This window comes from Engraulis encrasicolus, chromosome 24, assembly GCF_034702125.1.
Source record: "Engraulis encrasicolus isolate BLACKSEA-1 chromosome 24, IST_EnEncr_1.0, whole genome shotgun sequence".
Taxonomy (NCBI): Eukaryota; Metazoa; Chordata; class Actinopteri; order Clupeiformes; family Engraulidae; genus Engraulis; species Engraulis encrasicolus.
In genome coordinates this window covers 43,002,560-43,023,644 of record NC_085880.1, presented here as the reverse complement: position 1 = coordinate 43,023,644, position 21,085 = coordinate 43,002,560, and the positions used below count along the sequence as shown (strand labels likewise).

General features: G+C 42.3%; 1 protein-coding gene across 2 annotated transcripts; it reads left to right on the top strand.

Moving 5' to 3' along the window:
- Positions 1–145: 145 nt before the first annotated feature.
- On the top strand, positions 146–20,878 carry eloal (elongin A, like). 2 transcript variants are annotated; one of them, XM_063190916.1, is made up of 11 exons: positions 146–197; positions 1,120–1,176; positions 1,989–2,101; positions 2,860–4,576; positions 4,855–4,957; positions 5,701–5,865; positions 6,280–6,377; positions 7,594–7,774; positions 11,465–11,588; positions 19,019–19,131; positions 20,755–20,878. In XM_063190916.1, the coding sequence occupies exons 1-11, from the start codon at positions 177–179 to the stop codon at positions 20,814–20,816; spliced, it is 2,754 nt and encodes a 917-aa protein (XP_063046986.1). In that variant the 5' UTR covers positions 146–176; the 3' UTR covers positions 20,817–20,878. The 2 variants fall into 2 exon arrangements, with proteins under 2 accessions (XP_063046986.1, XP_063046985.1); XM_063190915.1 differs by lacking the exon at positions 146–197 and adding an exon at positions 213–302.
- Positions 20,879–21,085: the final 207 nt, after the last annotated feature.

Sequence of the window (21,085 nt, the reverse complement as noted above, 5' to 3'; positions counted from 1 at the left end):
TCGTCATTTTGCCTTTTGATTCATCACACAGTGAATTCAGCTAAGGTAGCCTATAATCATGGACGTGATTAATTAATAGGCCTACATTATTTGTAAAAGTTATATAAACATATTTTGGGTTTATGGTGAGTTCGCACCGCCCCCAATACAGATGATGACGTCTTAACGACCCTCAAATGTGCAGGTGTAGGCCTCAGGTAGGATATCATCGATATCACAGCTCGCACGTGAGTGAGAGAATGGCAACGTTGAAAACAGTGCTGGATCTCAAACCACAACTAAAATCACCTGAACCAAAAAAGGTATCGAACTATTACTCGTTCATTATCCGAAACAGTCGTCTGATATGTGTAGACGTATTACCTTGGGGAATCTGTTGTGTACCTAAAGTTGGGGTTGGTTATGAACGTTTCCCAGGGCAGAGAAAGGCTGTAGCCTACTTTTGATACGTTTTCACTTATGGTCATTTGCGCAAAATAAGCTGTTCTAGCCCGCTGCAGGGTCAGGCCACTGCTTTCATTTTAAGTGGCTATATCTGTTTGAAACTGGAGGTGTTTGGGGGTTGGTTGGCTGACGGGTGGTGCAGGGAACTAAAAATAGTTGCCCAGTTGTCCCCTCTCACACTGAGTGTGACTGTCTATCAGAAGTAGTCTCATTGCTCTGGCCATGTGGTGTTAATTTATCAACCAAGGCAGATTACAAACTAGACAAATGTAATATGCTAGACTTGTCACTTCCTATCCTGATGATGGTGGTGCTCAGGCTTGCCTCTGCAACCTTTTAAACATGATTATGTGTGGTGGGAGAGTTTCCTCCTGTACATGTGCACAAGCTAGTGTCGTGCAACCAATGCGCTTGCCTGTATTAGCATTGCCCATTTATAGCACATTGCAAATGGAGTAGGCCTCAGTGTGGTTTTGCCTTACATAGGTCTTGTCCTGAACGCAAAGTCAGCAATTCTGTCTTTCCAAGGAACTCACTGTGTCAAGAAGTTTTCAACAATCCCATACCCTTCTGATTTTCTCATTGTTGACATTATATCTTATCTTAATCAAAAATGTTCAATACTACTATAACTAGTATAGTATCTTATGGTGTAATTTGATCTTCTTTTTTTAGGTTGTTAAAACTTTAAAGAAACTCCAGGAGCTGGATATTACAATTGAAATCCTGACCGTAAGCATACACGACCACACAGAAAATGCAGCATACCTGTACATTTATATACAAGCACTACTACCACTACCGGTACTGCTAATAATAAGCAGTATGTCTACTCTACAGTGTCTCTGAAACTCTATGTCCCTCTCATGATGTAAATTCTGTCCTACTGCTGTTTGTAAATCCATTTTACATAGTTGGACCTTTTAATGATCTTAGATTAGATTCTTTACTGTCCCATAGGGATATTTGCTTTTACATCAGACAGTCGGTTCCATCAGGTTCGGCAGCATCAGTTAGATATTTGTGGTACACATCTCATTTACAATGCATGTAGACACCATTTTCACACATCGACATGTAAAGTAACATCCTCAGACATCCATATACAATACATATATACACATCTTGCTGTGAATCGCAGCCCCCCCTTCCCATCAGTGAAATTACATTACATTACATTACATTACATTAGCATTTAGCAGACGCCTTTGGCCAAAGCGACTTACAAGGAGAAATTTAAACAAGAACAGGGTAAGGCACAGTGTACAGTTGCAACACTGATAGCATTGTCCAACACAGAGTAAAGAAGAAGACGTAGTAAAGAATAAGATGCTTTAAAAGTGGCAGAAAGTAAACAAAGACATCAAGGTGCCGTACAGTGTGCAGTTGCAACACTGACAGCATTGTCAAACACAAGGTAACAGAAGCAAAATTAAATAATAAGAAGGTAACAAGGCATTTTGGATAATAAGTAAGACGTCTAGGCGCAGTGTACACTTGTAGGATGAAATTATGTTCTTGCACGTCTGTCCACATTTCCATAGGAAACTGGAATTGGAAAACTTGTGAACTCATTCCGTAAGCATGACGAGGTTGGAGAGGTGGCCAAGAAGCTTGTGACTCGCTGGAAGAAACTCGTTCCAAAGGAGAACAGAAGGTTTGCGCTGATATTTTGGCTGAGTGAATGTGTTCATTAATTCATGTTAATTTATGTGCTTGCTTAAGGCTTTTTTCCACTGCCCATTTTCTGGTAGGCCTACAGCTCGACACAGCGCGACTCGGCCACCACTTTTTGCTTTTCGACTGGGTACAACACAGCTCAATCGTAAAGCGTCGTAAAGTGGCAGCCGAGTTTTGCTGTGACCGAGCTATAGGCCTACCAGAAAACCGGCTTTGGAAAAGAGCCTTTAGTATGCTGAAAGGTGATTGAAGTCATAGGTGCTGAATTAGGGGAGCTCATACCTTTTTGACCCCCCCCCCCCCACCCCCCCCCCCCCCAATAGTAAGGTGGAGGGCCAAAAACATCCCAACAATAATGAAAAATGAAAATGTTGATAGATGTCTTCTATCCGCCTCATGCTTCAGTCAACATTCTACAATGTTGACCCCCCAATGTTGAGCTGCAGTTGGTGCCTACATTACCGGTAAGCTTATATAAAATGGAAAAAAAACTTGCCTAAAATATGAATTGGAAAAAACCTTGGATAAAATGTGTCTGCTGAATATGTTAACCATAGCTACATTTTTCAAACATTCTCCTCTACAGTAAAGCAAAACGGGATAAAATGTGGAACATTGGCTGAAATGTGAAAAAAACTTGTCTAGAATGTGTATCGGAAAATAACCTTAGATAAATGTGTCTGCTGAATACTGTATGTTAACCATAACTACATTTTTTTCAAACATCCTCTACAGTAAAACAAAACACAAAGACTCTGGAAAGAAATCGTCAAATAGTGCCGGAGCAGAGCGACCGGTGGAGCCTGAACAACGAGAGGAGCAAAGCCAAGAGGTCGAATCAGACATCCAAGTAATATCTGAATCCAGTCAACCCATTGCTGTTGACGACGACGACGATGATGATGACGACGATGAACATAAGAGTAGTGCATCAAACAAGACCACCAAAGCCAAAGGGCTTGTTGAATATGATGACGACGACGACGACGACGACGACAACGACGATTACGATGTGCAGAAGAGAACTGCATCAAACAAGACCACCAAAGGCAAAGGGTGTGATGATGACGATGATGATGACGAAGAAGTGCATAAGAGTACTGCATCAAACAAGACCAGTGAAGGTAAAGGGCGTGGTGATGAGGATGATGATGATGATGATGACGACGATGTGCATAAGAGTACTGCATCAAATAAGACCATTGAAGGTAAAGGGCGTGAAGATGATGATGATGATGATGACGACGACGACGACGAACATAAGAGTACTGCATCAATCAAGACCACCAAAGGTAAAGGCCGTGATGATGATGATGATGATGACGACGATGAGCATAAGACCAGCGAAGGTGAAGAGCGCGGTGGAAAGGATGAAGAGCACCGTTCAAAATCGTCAAAGAAGGCTGTGCAGAAAGACACAAAACCACTTGTGTCAGATGATCCCAAGAAAAAAGAGGATGATCCCAAGAAAAAAGAGGATGTGTCTCGAGGAAAAGAGCATGGAACTGTGGAAAGGGAATCCAAAGAGGAGAAAGATGATCGGAAGGAGAAAGCAGATGAGGAGAAGTGGCCCAAGTCCAAAAACAAATTGGACAACAAGAACGGGGTGGACAAAAAGGACAAGAATGACAAATATGTCAAAAGGGAAAGGGATGACAAGTATGAGGAGAAGAACAGGGACAGGGTTGAAAAAAATGACAAAAGGGAGAAGGACAGGGATGACAAAAGGGACCGGGATGACAGAACTGAGAAGAAGGACAGGGATGACAAATGTGCCAAAAGGGACAGGGTGGACACGTATGAGAAGAAGGACAGGGATGATAAAAGGGACAGGGTGGACAAAAATGAGAAGAGGGACAGGGTGGACACGTATGAGAAGGACAAATATGCCAAAAGGGACAGGGTGGACACGTATGAGAAGGACAAATATGCCAAAAGAGCCAGGGTGGACACGTATGAGAAGGACAAATATGCCAAAAGAGCCAGGGTGGACAAGTATGAGAAGAAGGACAGGGATGACAAAAGGGACGGGGATGATGATAAAAGAGACAGAGTGGACAAAAATGAGAAGAAGGACAGGGTGGACAAAAATGAGAAGAAGTATGGGGATGATAAAAATAAGAAAAGGGACCGGGGTGACAAGAAGGACAGATCTGACAAAAATGACGAAAAGGGCAAATCTGACAAAAAGGACAGGGCGGTGGAGAGAGAGACGAAGGCAAAAAATGGCGACAACGAAGAGGAGAAGGACAACGAAACTGAAGGAATGTTGTTTGAAGATCTGCTGAATTATGACGCGGCGACGCTCAAAAAAAGATCCGGTGTCAAGAAGAAACCCGTGAAGCAACCAAGTGTTGTGAAACAGGACAAGCCCAAGACACCTGCAAAGTTACCAAGCAAGGTCGCAGAGGAGCCAAAGGTCACAGAGGAACCTAAAGAACCTCCAACAATGGTGATCTACTTTTCTACTGTTTTTATTTTTTTCCTTGTTCCCTATTTTTTCCTTCTTAATGACCTACTATAACTATTACACTATAACCTACTCAACCATGTGCTAATGTACCTTAAAAAAACTAACCCTAGTTAGCATCTGCACTTGTTGTTCTGCATATTTGTTTCTACTTGTGATGTCAGCTATGATTTTGTCCTCTTTTTTAAGTCGCTTTGGTAGAAAAAGCATCTGCCAAATGCAATGTAATGTAATGCAATGTGATACTATGTATTTTGTAGGCACAGAGTAAGCCTGAAGTGTTGGATTTGCTGAATGTGCCATTGCCACTCTCCCTACCATACTTTGGCAACTTGTCAAGTTATCAGTACTTCGAGGAGGACAGTAAGTGTATCGCTTAGTTTGCACAACCACACATGGTCACGTCACAAAACTCTTGCACAACCACACACGATCACGTCACAAAGCTATTGTCTTTAGCTCCTAATGATTTTTCACCAAAACGTGTCATTTCCTCTTCCCCAATTTATTATTTATTTGTGGAAATCAAGTTGGCTACAAAGGGGACATTTTAGGTGGCTAATTCTGTCACTTTTTTCCGGTTGCACCTCTAGTTAGGTTATTTTGATAAAATCCTCTAGCAGATGTGAATGGACAAAATTGTGTTAGCCTATATGGCCTTCACGTCCTGCCCTTACCCCATCTACACCTCATCCAAGGCTGAAGTGCCCTTGAGCAAGGCACCTAACCCACATTGCTCAAGGGATTCTAACCAAAATCCTGTAATATGTGGATATCGTTTTTTTGGATTTAAAAAAAGGATCAGCTAAGTGTAATGTACGGTAATGAATAATGAACATGGCCTTGCAGCTTTTCTCTCAATATACTGTATTTCCATCAACTCTTTTACAAAAACAAATATTTTTAGGGCTTTTTTGCCTTTATTTCAGTAAGAGATGATGACAGGAAGCGAGTGCGAGAGAGAGACGGGGCAGGATCGGCAAAAAAAAAGAACGGGCCACAATCGAACCCAGGTCGCCGGTGTAGTAACCCAGTGCCCTACCCTTTGGCCACGGCTGGACCATTTTCAGTAATGCACTACATTGTGTCCTCTGACCATACTGTAGGCATGCCTGCTGATCCTGAGGTGGCAGAAGACGAGACGTCCATCTTCATGGGCAAGAGACTGAAAAACAAAATGTTGGTGTACTCCGGTTCCAAAAACGCCACCCTTCCCACCATGATGTCCCTATACCAGCTCTGTATACGGGCTCTCCAAAATAACATTGACTGTATGTATGGTTGATGAGGGTTTTTTTCCCCACTCCTAGATTATATTTAAATAGTTTTGTTGCAAAATGGTGAATCCAACCTTTTTGACGTTAGCATTTTACTATTGGAAATGACTGTTCAGACATTTTATCATCAATTTGTGAGTTCCTGAGAGCATACTTTTTAAACCTATATAAAATGCATTTTGCAATGCAATCCAATTGAATGCCCAATACAAAAATGAAAATTCCCCAAAATGTTCCAAAATGGATATACATCATTTTGCACTGACACCCTTCATTCATCTATTTATTTATTTATTTATTTATTTGTTTGTTTGTTTGTATTTACATCATATGCATGTTGGCATGTTGTTGCATGGTGTGTGTGTGTTGTGAGATTTCCACATGTGCTGTATGTCTGTTCCCCAACAGCTCTGTATGAGGTTGGTGGGGTGCCGTTTGAGATCCTGGAGCCGGTGTTGGCACGATGCACGCCTGAGCAGCTGATCCGCATCGAGAAATGCAACCCGGTTTGTATACAGTAGAGATTTAACTCTTCTTACCACCAGGGGTGGGGATCCTTTTTCATTCGAGGGTTCACTTCAAATTCCTCCAAGGGCCGTACTATGAACACAAACCCGGATTCCCCAGGCACATTAGGCCTATATTGAAGGCATCTACCTTTTATAACAGACCCCACCTGCTCTAGGTCCCCCGAATAGAACTTAATTGTATTGCAAATGTAATTTCAAAGATTCCTTTACAAAATGTCATATTTCATGTGAAGCTGCATAACATTAAACTTACAGTATATCGGAGGCTGTAAACGACCCTGGAGACAAAGGGTCCCCACCCCTGACCTACACCAATACAGTGGCATCGGAAAATGCAACCCTGTTGGCATACAATAGAGATATAACTCTTCTTACAATCTACTACACCAATGCAGTGGTATTCAGCCCTGGCACCTTGCATATCCTTGTTGCGGCGGCTGTTGCAAGCGTGTATTATGCAAAGTCACAGGTGAACTTTGCTCTCAGGGCGTGGTGGAGGCATTGTAATGTAGAGCTCTTATGATAACGACTAAGGGTGTGGCTGGCTTGGCATTTGTCATGAAAGCAATGACTTGTGGTGACTTGGTATTTTGCATAGTAGTCATGTTTTATTGCTGATGATGCATGAATTTGCCCCTTTTGACTTCATTACTATTGCCTTAAATTACAATTTTAAATCGTTTAATGATACGATCAATTTCTACATTATACTCCTTCCATGAAGTTTATTTTTCTTTTAAAAAAAAAAAACCTGATTTAGTCTCATAGATGANATGTGCATGTGNTTTCAGACCATTACATTTTTTCATGTGTCTGGTTAGTGGTTATGCATAACGTGCACTTGTTTTTCAGACCCTTTCAATGTTTCAACCCTTGCATGTGTCTAGTTTTCTGTGTTGTGTCCATTTGTCTCGGGGTGAGATGGCATTTAGTCATTATACTGCAAAATGCTGGAACCAACTTCCTTTCCAAATTAGAACTGCCTCTATACAATATCTTGTTTTAAAAAGAAATTAAAAACATTTGCCTTTGGTGATAATTAGTTAATTATCTACTATCTATAGCACGATATATTTTCATCTCCTTTTATCTTTCTCAACTCTTTAGCACATTGAATGACAATGTTGCATGATAATGTGTTATATAATTGATTGTTCTTGTGTGACCCGGTGTCGCCGCCATCGCTGCGTAGGGCTACATTGGCCTGACTGACCACCTGTGGGACAAGCACTGCCAGCGGGACTTCAAGGACGCGCAGCTGCTGGAGTACGAGTCGTGGCGGGAGATGTTCTTCAGGCTGTTTGAGGAGCGGGAGAGGAAACTGGCCAAGCTGACCAAGACCATCGTCTCAGCCCATTCTCAGAAGCCCAAAGGTACATCACATCACTTCACATTGCATTGCATTGCATTGCATTTGGCAGACTCTTTTTAACCCATTGATGCCTAAAGCACCTGCAAAAACACAAAACACCAAAGCCCTTGTTGGGAAAGTTACCCCCAGACTATAAAAACCTAAATATCTTGAGCCTCTGATGCACATAAAAACATGAAATAAATTTCTTGTAAACCCTAAGACCCTCATCATGCATTATAATGTGTTCATTCAGCTGTAACATACCCACATTTTTATTAAAAAAAGCCAAAATATCAAGAGTCTGAATGCAGCGTCAAAAGGTCAAACAAACAACATATGAGTCATCAGGCTAAAACGAGTTAACCAAAGCGACTTACAAGTAAATCGAGGACCCAATCATAGCCAACATCACTATGTGGACAATATGCATCCTGAAGGTGATCTTGGTCTTTACACACTTCTGTCCTGTCATGGGGTAGGGCCTTTGTTCGAGAACGTCTCTGGCGTTGAGACTCGAGTCACCTCCAAAGACAGTTCAGTGTGAAGTCAGGACAGCTGGGACTGGGCCGCCTAGATTTGGAATGTCTCTAAACCAGTTCTGCCCTACAAAGGCAAAGTGCAGTAACTATTTATTTTGTCAAAATTTTAGACAAGAGTTTAGACTGAAAATGGTCTTCATTACATCTCCTTTTAAAGGCGCAGATCCCTTGGAGAGGAAGACTACCTCAAGAAAGCTAAATTCTGACTGAATTGTTCTCTCTCAAATCGCATTGCTGGAAAAATCTCTGCTGGAGAACTGAATATAATGTATTGAGCATCGTCAGCAGCAATATAATGTATTGCATTGTCAACTGCCATATCTACAGTGACACAGTTGAATTTGTTTCTAGCCTTAGGAACATTCCAGTCTGTAATCCCAACACTTAAGGTCACACCTCTGCCAGGGGAGAATGTTTAGACAGCCCTATTTAGGCAATCAACTTGACATTGGATGGTTTGGTTGATTTACAGTAACTACTTTCTTACTGTAACTCCCATCACAGACTATGAGCAGAGCTGTTTTCAAGCATGTCACGCAAGGCCCAGTTTTGTTTGGAAATCAATCAGGTGTCAAAAATGAACAAAAGCGTGTTTTATGTCAGTGACCGCAAGGCCTCGGGAGCAGTGTTAGCCAGAGGTGCTTGTCAGTCATTGGAGCTTATCTTTTACTATGCTTCTATACCTGTCAAACAATCTGTATGGCTTAACAGGTAGAGGCGCCCCACCTGCCTACTTTTCAAAACGAGCGCAATCAGACCTGGCAACCTGGGGCCTATTATTAAGAAGGTGGTTCAGGAGTAAACCAGTTTATGTTAAGAGGTAAATCATGTAATAGAAGAGCCCTTTTTTGGCCCTTCTGTGGCCAACCAGTAGGGCACTCGTCTGCCATGTGGCCGACCCGGGATCGGTTCCCGGCCTGGGTCATTTGCCGACCCCTTCCCCATCTCTCTCCCCATTCACTTCCTGTCTACCTCTCAAACTGTCCTGTCAAATAAAGTCGTAAAAGACCAAAAAACAAAAAAAAGAAGAGCCTATCTTAAGAAGATGAGGACTCCAGGCTCCTCTATTAGATGATTTACCTCTTAACATAGCCTGGTTTACTCCTGAACCAGCTTATTTGTATAGACCCCTGGACTCAAGTGACGGATGCCTGATGGCCTGTGACCTTGGATTCAAATGAGAGGCTTTAATAGAATGTGTCTATTCCTCATATTAGTATGCAAAGAAAATTTGGCAACAATTGAGACCTTAATGATGGCGTTATTGACAGATCACTTCCACAGATGAGCAGGCAAGCTGAAAATAACGAAAAATGAGGCACACCCAGGCTTGCGTTGGAATCTATATATTGTAGCCGAAAAGTAACAAAAGAAGTGGATAAAACTGGAGCTCCAGTTGTGATTGCAACACCTGGCTAAACCCCTTCTAGTAGGCCAGGTTGTAACTACTAATGGTGACGCCCAAACTTGCACAATACACAATATAATGCTGGATCACAGACTATGAAGAATACATTTTGAAAACATAACCCATCTTTAATCCACAGTTGTAATAGCCCACACACATTAGTGCCATGGGACAATTAGTCAATCACAAGATCAGATGCTGTCTTTGAGACCAATTTGGGTGATTGTTGGTTTATAAGTGCAGGTTAAAGATGGCATTTGGTTTGTTTTCAGTGTCAGCCTGACGGGCGCATCAGTGGCTGGAAATGTCACAAATAGAAACTTTGCCTGAAGCTTTTCTGGCAGTCAAGCAACTTTTAAAAATCTAAACTGTAAACATTTTTTCTGTAGATACAGGCAGACTGCAACAGACCAATGCAGCCCTGTCCATGCTGGTTTCATTCCCCTGGACCAGTGGTTCTCAACCTTTTTTGAACAAACGCCCCCTGGACCTGATCCTAAGCCTCCCAAAGCTCCTTTGAATTCATCATCAAGCCTGCCAACACCCCCCTTACTATTAAAACATTTAAATGGACTAATGCTCCCAATGACAACTAAGTACCACCCCCTCAACTGTATCCTTCTCAACACCCCTCTAGGACTTCCCAACGCCCCCTGGGGGGCTGTACCACTCCTGTTGAGAAACACCACCCTAGACCTTGACGTACATTAAAAGCTGCCCCTCTTCACTTGAAAAGGGAAATGGCTTTTGCAGGAGGCAGGCTGGCCGCCATCGCAACAGTTGTGTGATGAGCGGAATAGCAGGGCTCATAAATACTCTGAGAGCAAGCGAAGGTGGACCCACGCACACACCATCTGTCCCTTAGGCTCTATGAATAGATTAAGTGCCCCAGTGGCCACAAGCATTTAACCCCCCAAGCCCTGAGAGTGTGTGTGTGTGTGTGTGTGTGTGTGTGTGTGTGTGTGTGTGTGTGTGTGTGTGTGTGTGTGTGTGTGTGTGTGTGTGTGTGTGTGTGTGTGTGTGTGTGTGTGTGTGTGTGTGTGTGTGTGTGTGTGTGTGTGTGTGTGTGTGTGTGTGTGTGTGTGTGTGTGTGCGTGCGTCTCTGCGTCCTCACGCGCAATTAACACACCCCTTCAGTATATTTGCCATAATCTTTGCATACTTTGCCACATGCCACATGTAGTGAAACCAAGTTCAATACATTTTTAAATGGGTGAAAAAGTTTTCTGGATCCTACACTGTTCTTTTCACCATAATCCTTGCATACCTTGCCATGTGTAAGGTGTTCAGTTTGTATGTTTCAAGTTCATTTTCTCAGGTGAAAACCATACACGACAGTGCTGACTACAGACATAACGAAGGAGTTTGCCTACGTATCCACTCCCCCAGAAATAAATAGCATCTTGATTCCCAAATCAGATTTAACACTTAGGAAGTATCTTAATGAACAGATGAAACCTTTTCAAACTGTTACAAGATGTTCAGTAGCCTTTAACTAAACTAACTGTTCAGTGTCCAAGTTTACTCCTCTCATCTATATTCTACACTCAAATCTTCAAGTTTCATCTTTTACCAGACATGTTTCGACAGTGAAACTTCTGTTTATGGAAGTTGTTTCACCGCCAAAACATGTCAGGTAAAAGATACAAAAATGTACACGACTGAAACAAAAGAAACTTGAAGATTTGATATAACTTTAGGACATAATGAACGTCATACATCATCTGTATTCTACACTTTTTTCCCCCTACTTCCTGTTCAGGTCGTCAGATAAAGATGGCCTTCCTTGACTGTGCTGCCAAGCCACCCAGGAATGTGAGGGTTCAGCAGGGGATCCATGGCACTGCTGGTCCCATGGTGCAGTGTCTGCCTCGGGAGAGACTCCGGTGGGTATAATACAATAGCCTCGCGAGCCATCCTACGTACTTCCGCCAAAGGATTGGCTCCACTACTGTAGTCTGGCCGTGCTTCTCTGTGGAGTGCCTGGAGCAGTAGAATTTTGATTGCAACGCCCCCTCCAGAAAACAGCAGTGGTGGACAGTAACGAAGTAAATGTAATTCGTTACTGTACTTAAGTAACATTTTCATACTTTCATACTTTACTCAAGTATTTTTATTTGGTAAGACTTTATACTTTTACTTCACTACATTTCAAAGCGAAATTTAGTACTTTCACTTCGTTACATTTACAGAAACAGTCGTTCCTTACTCGTTCCTTTTTTTTATTATTTAAGGCGATATACGGCAGGTGAATTAATTAATTTTCAATGCCCTCCTGGTCAAATGAAATGTTCACGCTGGTGTGAAGAAAGTGAAACTGAATCCGATTGGCAGACTAAGAGATTCGGCATTGTGATTGGTTGTAATGTGTCACGTGACACGCTCTACTGCACAGAATTAGTTTTAGAAGGAAAGGTGAGTCAGACCACTGATGTGTCCACTGTTGCGACTTGCGAGATGAATTGAAATAAGAAGAAACGGTACTTACTAGTAACATGCGGAAAGCACAGCAAAACAATAAAGCAGGCGACAGTAACGTTGTTGGAGTGTATTAATCTGCACATCGTTCGTTGTGTGAGGGGGAGAGGTTTTAGCTCGCAGGCTGCACTCGTCTGACACTAAGACGAAATTTGTTAGATAGGCTTCGCGTTTGAACTGAATAAACAGCGAATTGATACTTAATGAACTACTTATTTGACTTACTGTGCTATATCTGTGTTGTGGCTTACAATAGTCACATAATTGCCGCTTTTGTAGCGTGTTGGTTTCTTGAGTCAAGTATACACAGGTTGCCTAAACATGCTGCTTATTCCAAACCATCCAGGCGCACAACTCCGTGATAGCCTTCTTTCCCCTCAATACATTGCAGTATTTTCTGAAGTAGTTGGGGATATCAATTACTTGTCTAATAGACTCCCCTGTCACCAAAAAGTTGATTTGCTTCAGCATTATGGAAAAGAGGTGTAAAGGGTTATTTTGAATCTTTACATGAGGATTGCCTTGGCCACCTGTTGCAAAGTGAGGCTGCATGCAACATCCTTGCAACATGTAACTTATCCTTTCCCTAAAGTCAAGTCAGTAGGCTACAGTGGTTATGAAAAGCCCAAAGCGAGGTTGTAACAAACAACAGTAACAAAGTAAAAAAAGGGGGAAAAAAATGGACTTTGGCTAAATATTGGCCCAGTGATGTGCACAGGCACAAAAGGCTTTTTCATGATCAGACAGATTAGTGTTCCAATTGAGTTGTATCAAGTAGGCTATTGCAAATCATTGGCATCTAGCAAATAGAGACCATTACAAGTATTTTAAGATGTTCTTATCTTTAAAGGTAGCTTAGAATCGCAAGAAGTCTCTTTGTCCATACATAGGCCTAAGCCAACTTTAACATAACCAAATACTACATAACAACAACAACAACAACAACAATAATACTAATAATAAGAGGTCTGCCAAAACCATAATTATAACAACAATTAAGCGTTAAGTACTTTATACTCTAGCACCTTGCTGTCACAAATAAGTAGGCCTATACTGGACTGTAGGCCTATGGCTGGGGTATTGTAGTAGTTGTTCTAATAGGCATATAATCAATTTCAGCCTAATCATTCTTAATATTAATGGCCCTTTCATGTGTTCTATTGGGCATGTTAGGGTCAGTATTAAATGTTTAGAGAGGTAAAAATGAACTTCTGATGCTATAACATCCATGAACTTACTCCACAGTGTTTGGTATAGCCTATGCAAATTAGAGGATATTTAATTAGATATGACCAAACTACAACACTTAAATATTAAAATTGCACCAAAGGCTTCATTTTTAAGTTTTTACTTTTTACTTTCAATACTTAAGTATTTTTGACGGCAGATACTTTTGTACTTCTACTCAAGTAAAAAAGTGAGGTGAATACTTTTACTTTTACTTGAGTAGTTTTCAATGCAAGGTAACTGTACTTTTACTCAAGTACATAACTGGTGTACTTCGTCCACCACTGGAAAACAGCCAATAATCTAATACGCCCCCCACGTGGGGGCGAAAGGGGGAAGACGCTCGTGACAATGACGTATACATCTGCGCCAGAGCCATTGGTCTGCGCTATGTTGTTGTTGAGTAACTGCCAGCGATTGGGTGAGAGGTGTCCAATAATTTCAAACAATAACTGAGTGCAAACTTCCTGCTTCCTACAATCGCTTCAGAGCAAACAAATGCCAGACCATTAATACGAAATGAAATGGTAGTATTATGGGATGGTCAGGACCAGGCTAATAATACAATAGGGGCTCCCAAATGTCTTCAGCGGGGACCCCCTTTTGACCCCCTTTACTGTTATTAGTCCATTGTCAAATCGACGTGGAATGAAACAAAACAAAAAAGTATACGCGGACATCTCAATCAATCAATCACAAAAAATAACTGATCACAGTAGGCCTATATGTAGAGCTGTGATGAAAATTGCTTGTCTATTTTTGGAACATTTCAGGAAATTGACATTGTTGTATTGGCATGGCATTGCATTGCAAAATGCATTTTATATGAGTTTAAAAAGTATATTTTCTCAGGAGGGAGGTTTACTCCTGTTCCACGCCGCACTCTGCTAGTTGGCCTCCGTTACTCTCACCCCCCTAAACCTCATTCCCATCCCGGGTCACAGCACCAGTGTAACTGAGGTGTTCCCGCACAGTCGGGCCGCTCGGGATCTCGAACTCGCCACCTCCTGGTCAACTTATCGGTTAGGGTATGGGAGGCACAGCATGATACTGCTGAGCTAAAGGACCAGTCAAATAGCTCAGTGCTACCGATACTGTATGAGGCGTCAGGAGGGAGGTTTACTAACGTTCCACGCCACACTCTTCTAGTTGGCCTCCGTTACATATACATGACATACACACCACTGTTTTCTGCCTGAAACTGGCAGTCGTTCATACCTGCTTTTCCTCAAAACACAACTTGTTTGACATCATTGTGATGAAGGCTAATTCCATCTGTTTCAGGGTTAGGAAAAGTCTGGCTTATTGTCAATTTCTTTACATGCAGTGGTCACACAGAATTTTTAAATTACGTTTCTTCAGGGCCGCATTAAGGTGACCTGGGGCCCCTGGGCTACAGGTTGCTGTGGGGCCCCCGGGAAGGCAAATTTGGTGCCAAAGGTTCATAGACGGTGTCAAAATTAGGAGCTGGGAATTAAGGGTACCAAGTCTACCAACTGCACTAAACACGACAGATGAACTTTTCAAAATTGCAACTTGTCACAATTCTGCAATTTTCAGGGGTGATAGCAGTCCGGCGCCGCGCCGGAAATCCGGCGTAGCGTGGCTGTAGAAAAAAATAAAATAATAATTTCCCCAAAATTAATAAAATAATAAACTATCGCGTAGGCCTTCATTAATGTATGGTGAAAATAAATGAGCGCGCAACAGCCTGTTGTAAGAGACGCGAAAGGAACCCAAATGAGCAGCAGCCCATAATTGTATCATCCCGACATCTTACTGAAAAATGTATCAATTTGTTACGTCTTGCTCTTGAGGCACTCACCACATCACTGGCGGCAGTCTTCTAGTTCTAGTGAAAGGAGAAGTAGATTGGCTGTCAGTATGCACAGTAAAGAGAGTTCTAGGCCCCTACTGGTTACCCTTCTCAGATATTTTCACTGTCGACGGAGGCAAATCCAAAATGGCATCTCGTTTATACTGAACGAAACGGAAGGAGAGTACTATAGGCCAAGTCTAGACCATTTGGATTCCGATAAAAAATTAGCAACTATTGTTAGCCCAAATCCACATGGCTTGCTAGTTGTGATGGTGTGTTGAACCGTGTGGATGTCAGTGGAATACTAGTGAAATTCTGTGATCAAGAAAACGTTTGAAGGTTAAGGCCATTTAGTTATTAATTTGCCCACTGTGGCATGTTGGCTTGGGCCCGAATGATTTTGCCTTGCGCAGGTTACTCCAAAAACCTGACCATAAACGGCTTATTGATGCGCATAAACGGGCTCAGTGAGAGTATATGTTTGAAATAGGTTCGTCTATTTTCCTCATTTATGTGCGCTAAATGACTGCGCAATGTTGACAAACTTTGATGGAGATGGACGTTCTTTCAAAAAAAGTCTGTATGCTCAAAACGGTAGGCTATGCTATGCCCGTCATGATACTTTTTTTCTAGGTGTAGTGCGTAAATGTGGTCTGCATTGGAATAGCGGCTACCATTGCGACATGTCCAAATGACAATGGAATGCTTGGATCGCTAATGTTTGGCAAGCCTAGTTAGCCTACACCCCTTGTAGGCTAGTGTGAGCTGAGTTCGTGGATTTTGGTCTACTGTTGATTGAGGGATGGTGTTTTGCGTCATTCCTGACAAACCACGTGTCAAACTGATTTCAGGGAGATGTTTATATTAGTTATGCTGACTAAACCAACGCGCTCTGTGAAACCCCCAAACAGCCTCGCACAGGTTCACACAGCCTTTCTCTCTCGCGCGCTCCCGTAGCCCTTCTGCGTAATCGAATCCAGTTATTCCACGCACGATGCACAGGTTGTATTGTCTGCACGCTCTGGGCTACTTAATCCCTACTCTCGGGCAGGGGGCAATTATCAATATCAGACTCTCATGAACTTCAAATACTTGGCTTGCGTTCATGTGGCCACCACGGTGTCACCTAGACATGCAGTGAATGTTCATCTTATCTTCACGCCCTGTGCTATTTTCATGTAGCTTAATTCGGTCCTGTCTTTGTTTTTGTTGCTTTCTGTTATCTTTTCAACTCGTACATTGTAATGGGCGTGTGTACACGCGAGTGATTTTCATGTATTTTAATTGACTACAACCCAATGCGAAAGTCGCGCAGTAGTCACACAGGCTATATATACTGTCCTGTCCGTAATAACCACTGGTTCTGTCATCCGTGGAGTCGAAATATGCGATGTGAACGTGGGCCTGCATGTAGCCTATCATGCGCTTGTGCCCTAAATATTTCATGTAGCCTACCGGTAGGCCTAATTAAAGGGCGTTTCCCTACAACGGAAAGGCAGGGATTATAGCACAGCCCTTAACAATCTGTGGTTATAGGTAGACCATGGGCCACGAGTAGGCTATCTAAACGTATGTCCAGTAGCCTATACAAGTTATATGAGCAATGTCCCAATGAAAATGAAACTTATCAGCTTGCAGCAAATGTCATGTCATTTAAAAGTATTGCTCAATTAATTGGTAATCACCTCCTCTATTTTGGACAGAGTGTAGTTACTGTACTTTGGAGTAGTATTGCCTCCTACTGACCTGTCTTGGTATGGCTGCTACATATGTAGCTTTCAGTTAATTCAATGTGGTAAAATATGCACCATGTTTTCAGAAATGCATTCTGGTGTTGAAGTGTTGCATTGGTTCAATACCCACCTCAATAACTTTAGTGCAACATCACAAGCCTAGAATGCATTTCTAACTGCATACGTTGGTATTCGTTTTTACAGCTAGAATTGAACGTGGTGGTCAGTTTCTTTCAGCCAAGTGCTGTAGCCTACCAACAGGGAAATGATCTGTGTTTTCGTGAATAACACTATAGAAATAATGCAAAAATGAAAACATTATCTTAAATGTTTGAATAATGTGTTTGAATAATAATAAGGCCTACATTACGTCTCATATGCAGTATGTCCCGTCGTCCCCCGCCCCCCCCCCTCCCCGACCAGGAAAAAAGTTCAGGCTCAGGATTTTTTTTCACTATCACCCCTGAATTTTTCACTTAATCAGGGGGCCCCTGGCAGGTGGGGGCCCCTAGGCTACAGCCATATCTAGCCTGTGCATTAATCCGGCCCTGCGTTTCTTACTTTCCCATGCAGACAGACATACTTTAGGTGTAAACATGGACAGTATAGACATAGACAGTACTTATACAATACACATACAGACACTTAAAGTGCAAGACTGCACAATAGAAGACGTATAGAGAACATGTATGAAGACGAGGTAAAACTTCAACATTGTGTTATGGTTTGTTTAGCCTTCATTGTTTTTTCCCTCTCCTGCCGCTCCTCTAGTTGTTTGTGTCTGGCTATAAACATTGTGATTGGACATCGTCATCCTATTCTCTCGTGAAGACCAGTAGACCTAAAGGCACATTCATCACTACTGTTGCTAAGCAGCGTCATTAACAGTCAGCTGCTTACCCAAATGCCTTCCGTGTGAAGGTGGGCAGACCTCAGCATCCGAGCCCAGTGGTCATATAAACCAGTTTGAGGTGGTACAGTGCATTATTAACATGCCTATTATAGAGGGCAAATGGCCTGAATTGCACTTTTCTAGAACCATATGCCATTTTATTACTGTGGTTAACCCTCAAGCTGGTGACATTTTTTTAATTATTATTAATACCAAGCCAGAGGTAAGTTATAATCAGTTTACATCTGTATAGCTGGACTATATTCATTTTCGACAGTTTTTGTGTTGGTTCATTTAAACATTAAAAAAAAAAATACAGACATGGTCCCTTCTTACCAAGTGTAGCTTGCAAAGCTTAGTGCAAACATGCAGATGTGGTGGTGAGAGCCAGGTATTGTTCAGGCTTAGACCGGTCCCTTACCCAAGATTTAGGTATATAAGACCATCAGTTAACATTTACACCTCAATACAGCAATAACCAACTTGTGTATAGCCATGTGAGCCGCTGTGGCTGCGAGAGCCGGGTGAAAAACACCAGTGGCTCACCGGGCACTTTCCCTCTATGGCCAGGCCAGGGGTGAGTTTCTCAAAAGGGAAGTTGTTAGCCTGTTAGCAACTTCGGTAGTTGCCAATGGGAAAAAGCAACGAAGTAGCTAATGTAGTAAGCAACTTTGGTTTCAAGAAATTCACCCCAGGCTGGAAAATGCCCGTATTAACCCATTTTATCCTAAGGCACCTGCAAAAAACACCTGCTGAATGCCTAAAGGTGTTCTCTGCCTATTAAAACCTAAATATCTCCAAAACGAATAAAAACATGTAATAAGTTGCATTTAAAAGCTAGGACCCTCATCTTGCATTAGAACGTGTTCATTTAGCTCTAACATGCCCGCATTTGTTTGTAAAAAACTAAAATCTCCAGAGCCTGAATGCAGCGAATACAACATGTCGCTCCAGGGGCCAAAGGTCAAAGAACATACAGTATACGCTGTATCAGGCTAAAATGGGTTAATAGGCCTAAGATTGTTGAAGAAGGTAGGTCTGCACACTGTGAAATAGGCTCCAAAAAGAAAGTTTATTGAATTAAACGATTAAACGGTTCTACCCAAAATGGGTTAATAGGCCTATGACCATTACGCTGCATCCTGTCCCCTCCGTCCTCCCTACCAGGGTCCAGTGTCAGGACAGCGAAGTGAGATCTGTCAGCCGAGACATTCCCAGGCCTAGCAGCAGTAGCAGCAGCAGCAGCTGCAGCAGAGCCCCAGAACCTCCCAAGATTAAAAGTGAGTACATTTGCTTTAAGTTTTAAAGAATTAAGTCTTGGCATGTCTTTACATAGCCTGGTTCACACCAGACTGTGTGTGTTTGTGTGTAGCTTCGGCGCCCCCTGGCGGAGCAGCGCTACTACACACACTACCATCTGATACACAGCCTTAGAGCACGCTCCGTCTCCAGACAGAAAATAGACGGAGCATTTATTGCTTCAATATCAACGGTAGCTTGCATTGAGGAGTCACAGGACAATTCATGCCTCTACCCCGGGCCATTTGAGCTGCTCAAAGGCGGTTGCTTCCCGACAAAGTGGGTGGAGTTCCCGATTTCTCCGGAGCGCAGAAATGATACTTATATTGCTCCTGGCCTGACTAGAAGCAACGCTGAAGGTGTTATTACATCACTTGGAGGGCATGGCATGACTATGCTGCCCTACAATTTCAGAACGCAGTATAATTCAAAATGGCAAACTGAGAAAAAAGGCTTTAAAGTTTCCTTTCTGGCCACGCAACTGTGTTGGAGGTCAAGTGATGATGACACTTCCATATAATACTTTTTATGGTGGAAATGTATGCACACAAGAAAAAACGCAAAAAAACAACATTCTCATTACTTTTTAGCTGAAAAATCATTATACTGTGTTCTGTTGTGGTATTTCTGTCTACACCAAAACCACGGTGTCAATGGATATGTGCAGTATACTGCGCATTATACTGCGTTCTTGGCTAGTATGACGTAACCTCCTAAAACCAAAAAGCGCAGTATAATCGTTTTTTTTGCGTTTTTTTCTGAAACGGGACCAAGTTGGACCATAACATTTTAACACAAGAAAAATAAGGTATTTTAAAGCCAATTTACGGTCTAAACCCATTTTCGACCATTTTCAAGATACTGCGTTCTGATATCGTAGGGCAGTATGGAAGAACAGGAGAAAGGCAAAACTAAATTATTTAACTAGAGGGGAGGTGTAAAATGAGCCTGTATCCAAACATGGGGCACTGTTCCTCCTAATGCGCAGTGTGGACCTAAATTAAACTAAATGGGTGTCCCAACTCATGGGTAAGCGGTTACAGACTTGTTGCCCAAAGGTTGCCGGCCAGGTTGCTGACCCGTCAGGTTGGTGGGGGGAGTAATTAACCAGTGCTCTCCCCCATCCTCCATGGCTGAGGTACCCTGAGCATGGCACCGCCCCACCGCACTGCTCCCTTGGGGTGCCATTGGGTGCTGCCCCCTTGCATGGGTGAGGCAAAAATGCAATGTGCTGTGGAGTGCTGTGTCACAAATGACGATGGGAGTTGGAGTTTCCCAGTTGGACTTTCACTTCAACTGGTATAGAGAAGTGTCTTTAGAACTGAATGGTATGATGTTTGTCAGTGCACAGCACACTTGGCCTATTTTGTTAAACTATAAACTGATGCCTGTGCTGTGGTGGTCATTGTAAATACTCAAAACAAATTCTGATCAAAACCCTGCTATTTGTAAACCCTGCTGTTTTTTCTTTATGGCCTATGTATGGTATGTTTAAGTATTAATATTCCAACTGAACACACCATCAAGTATGGTGAGAGAATTTAAATGCATCATTACATAGGCTACTATTCTAAATATGAATGAAAATGCATTTTATTTTGAAGGGGTGGCCCCAATGATGGCAAAATCTCTGAGAAACTTCAAGCAGCAGCGAAGACATCGATGAGCAGTGATGAAATGTTGAGATGCATGTATGTACATAAATAAAGCTTTGTTTGAGTGACTAGACGACTGAGTTTCTTTCTGTTTTTTTTTCATATGTTTACCTCTGCATGAGTGAGTGATTAATTCTTTGGGATGTCAAACTCAGGCCAGGAGGCCAAATTTGGCCCGTCAAGTCATTTTATTCGTCCCGCGAGCGAGATCATTTCAAATGTGAATTACAGTTGGCCCACATAAACCATTAATGTATAGCATAACAAGACTTCAACATTG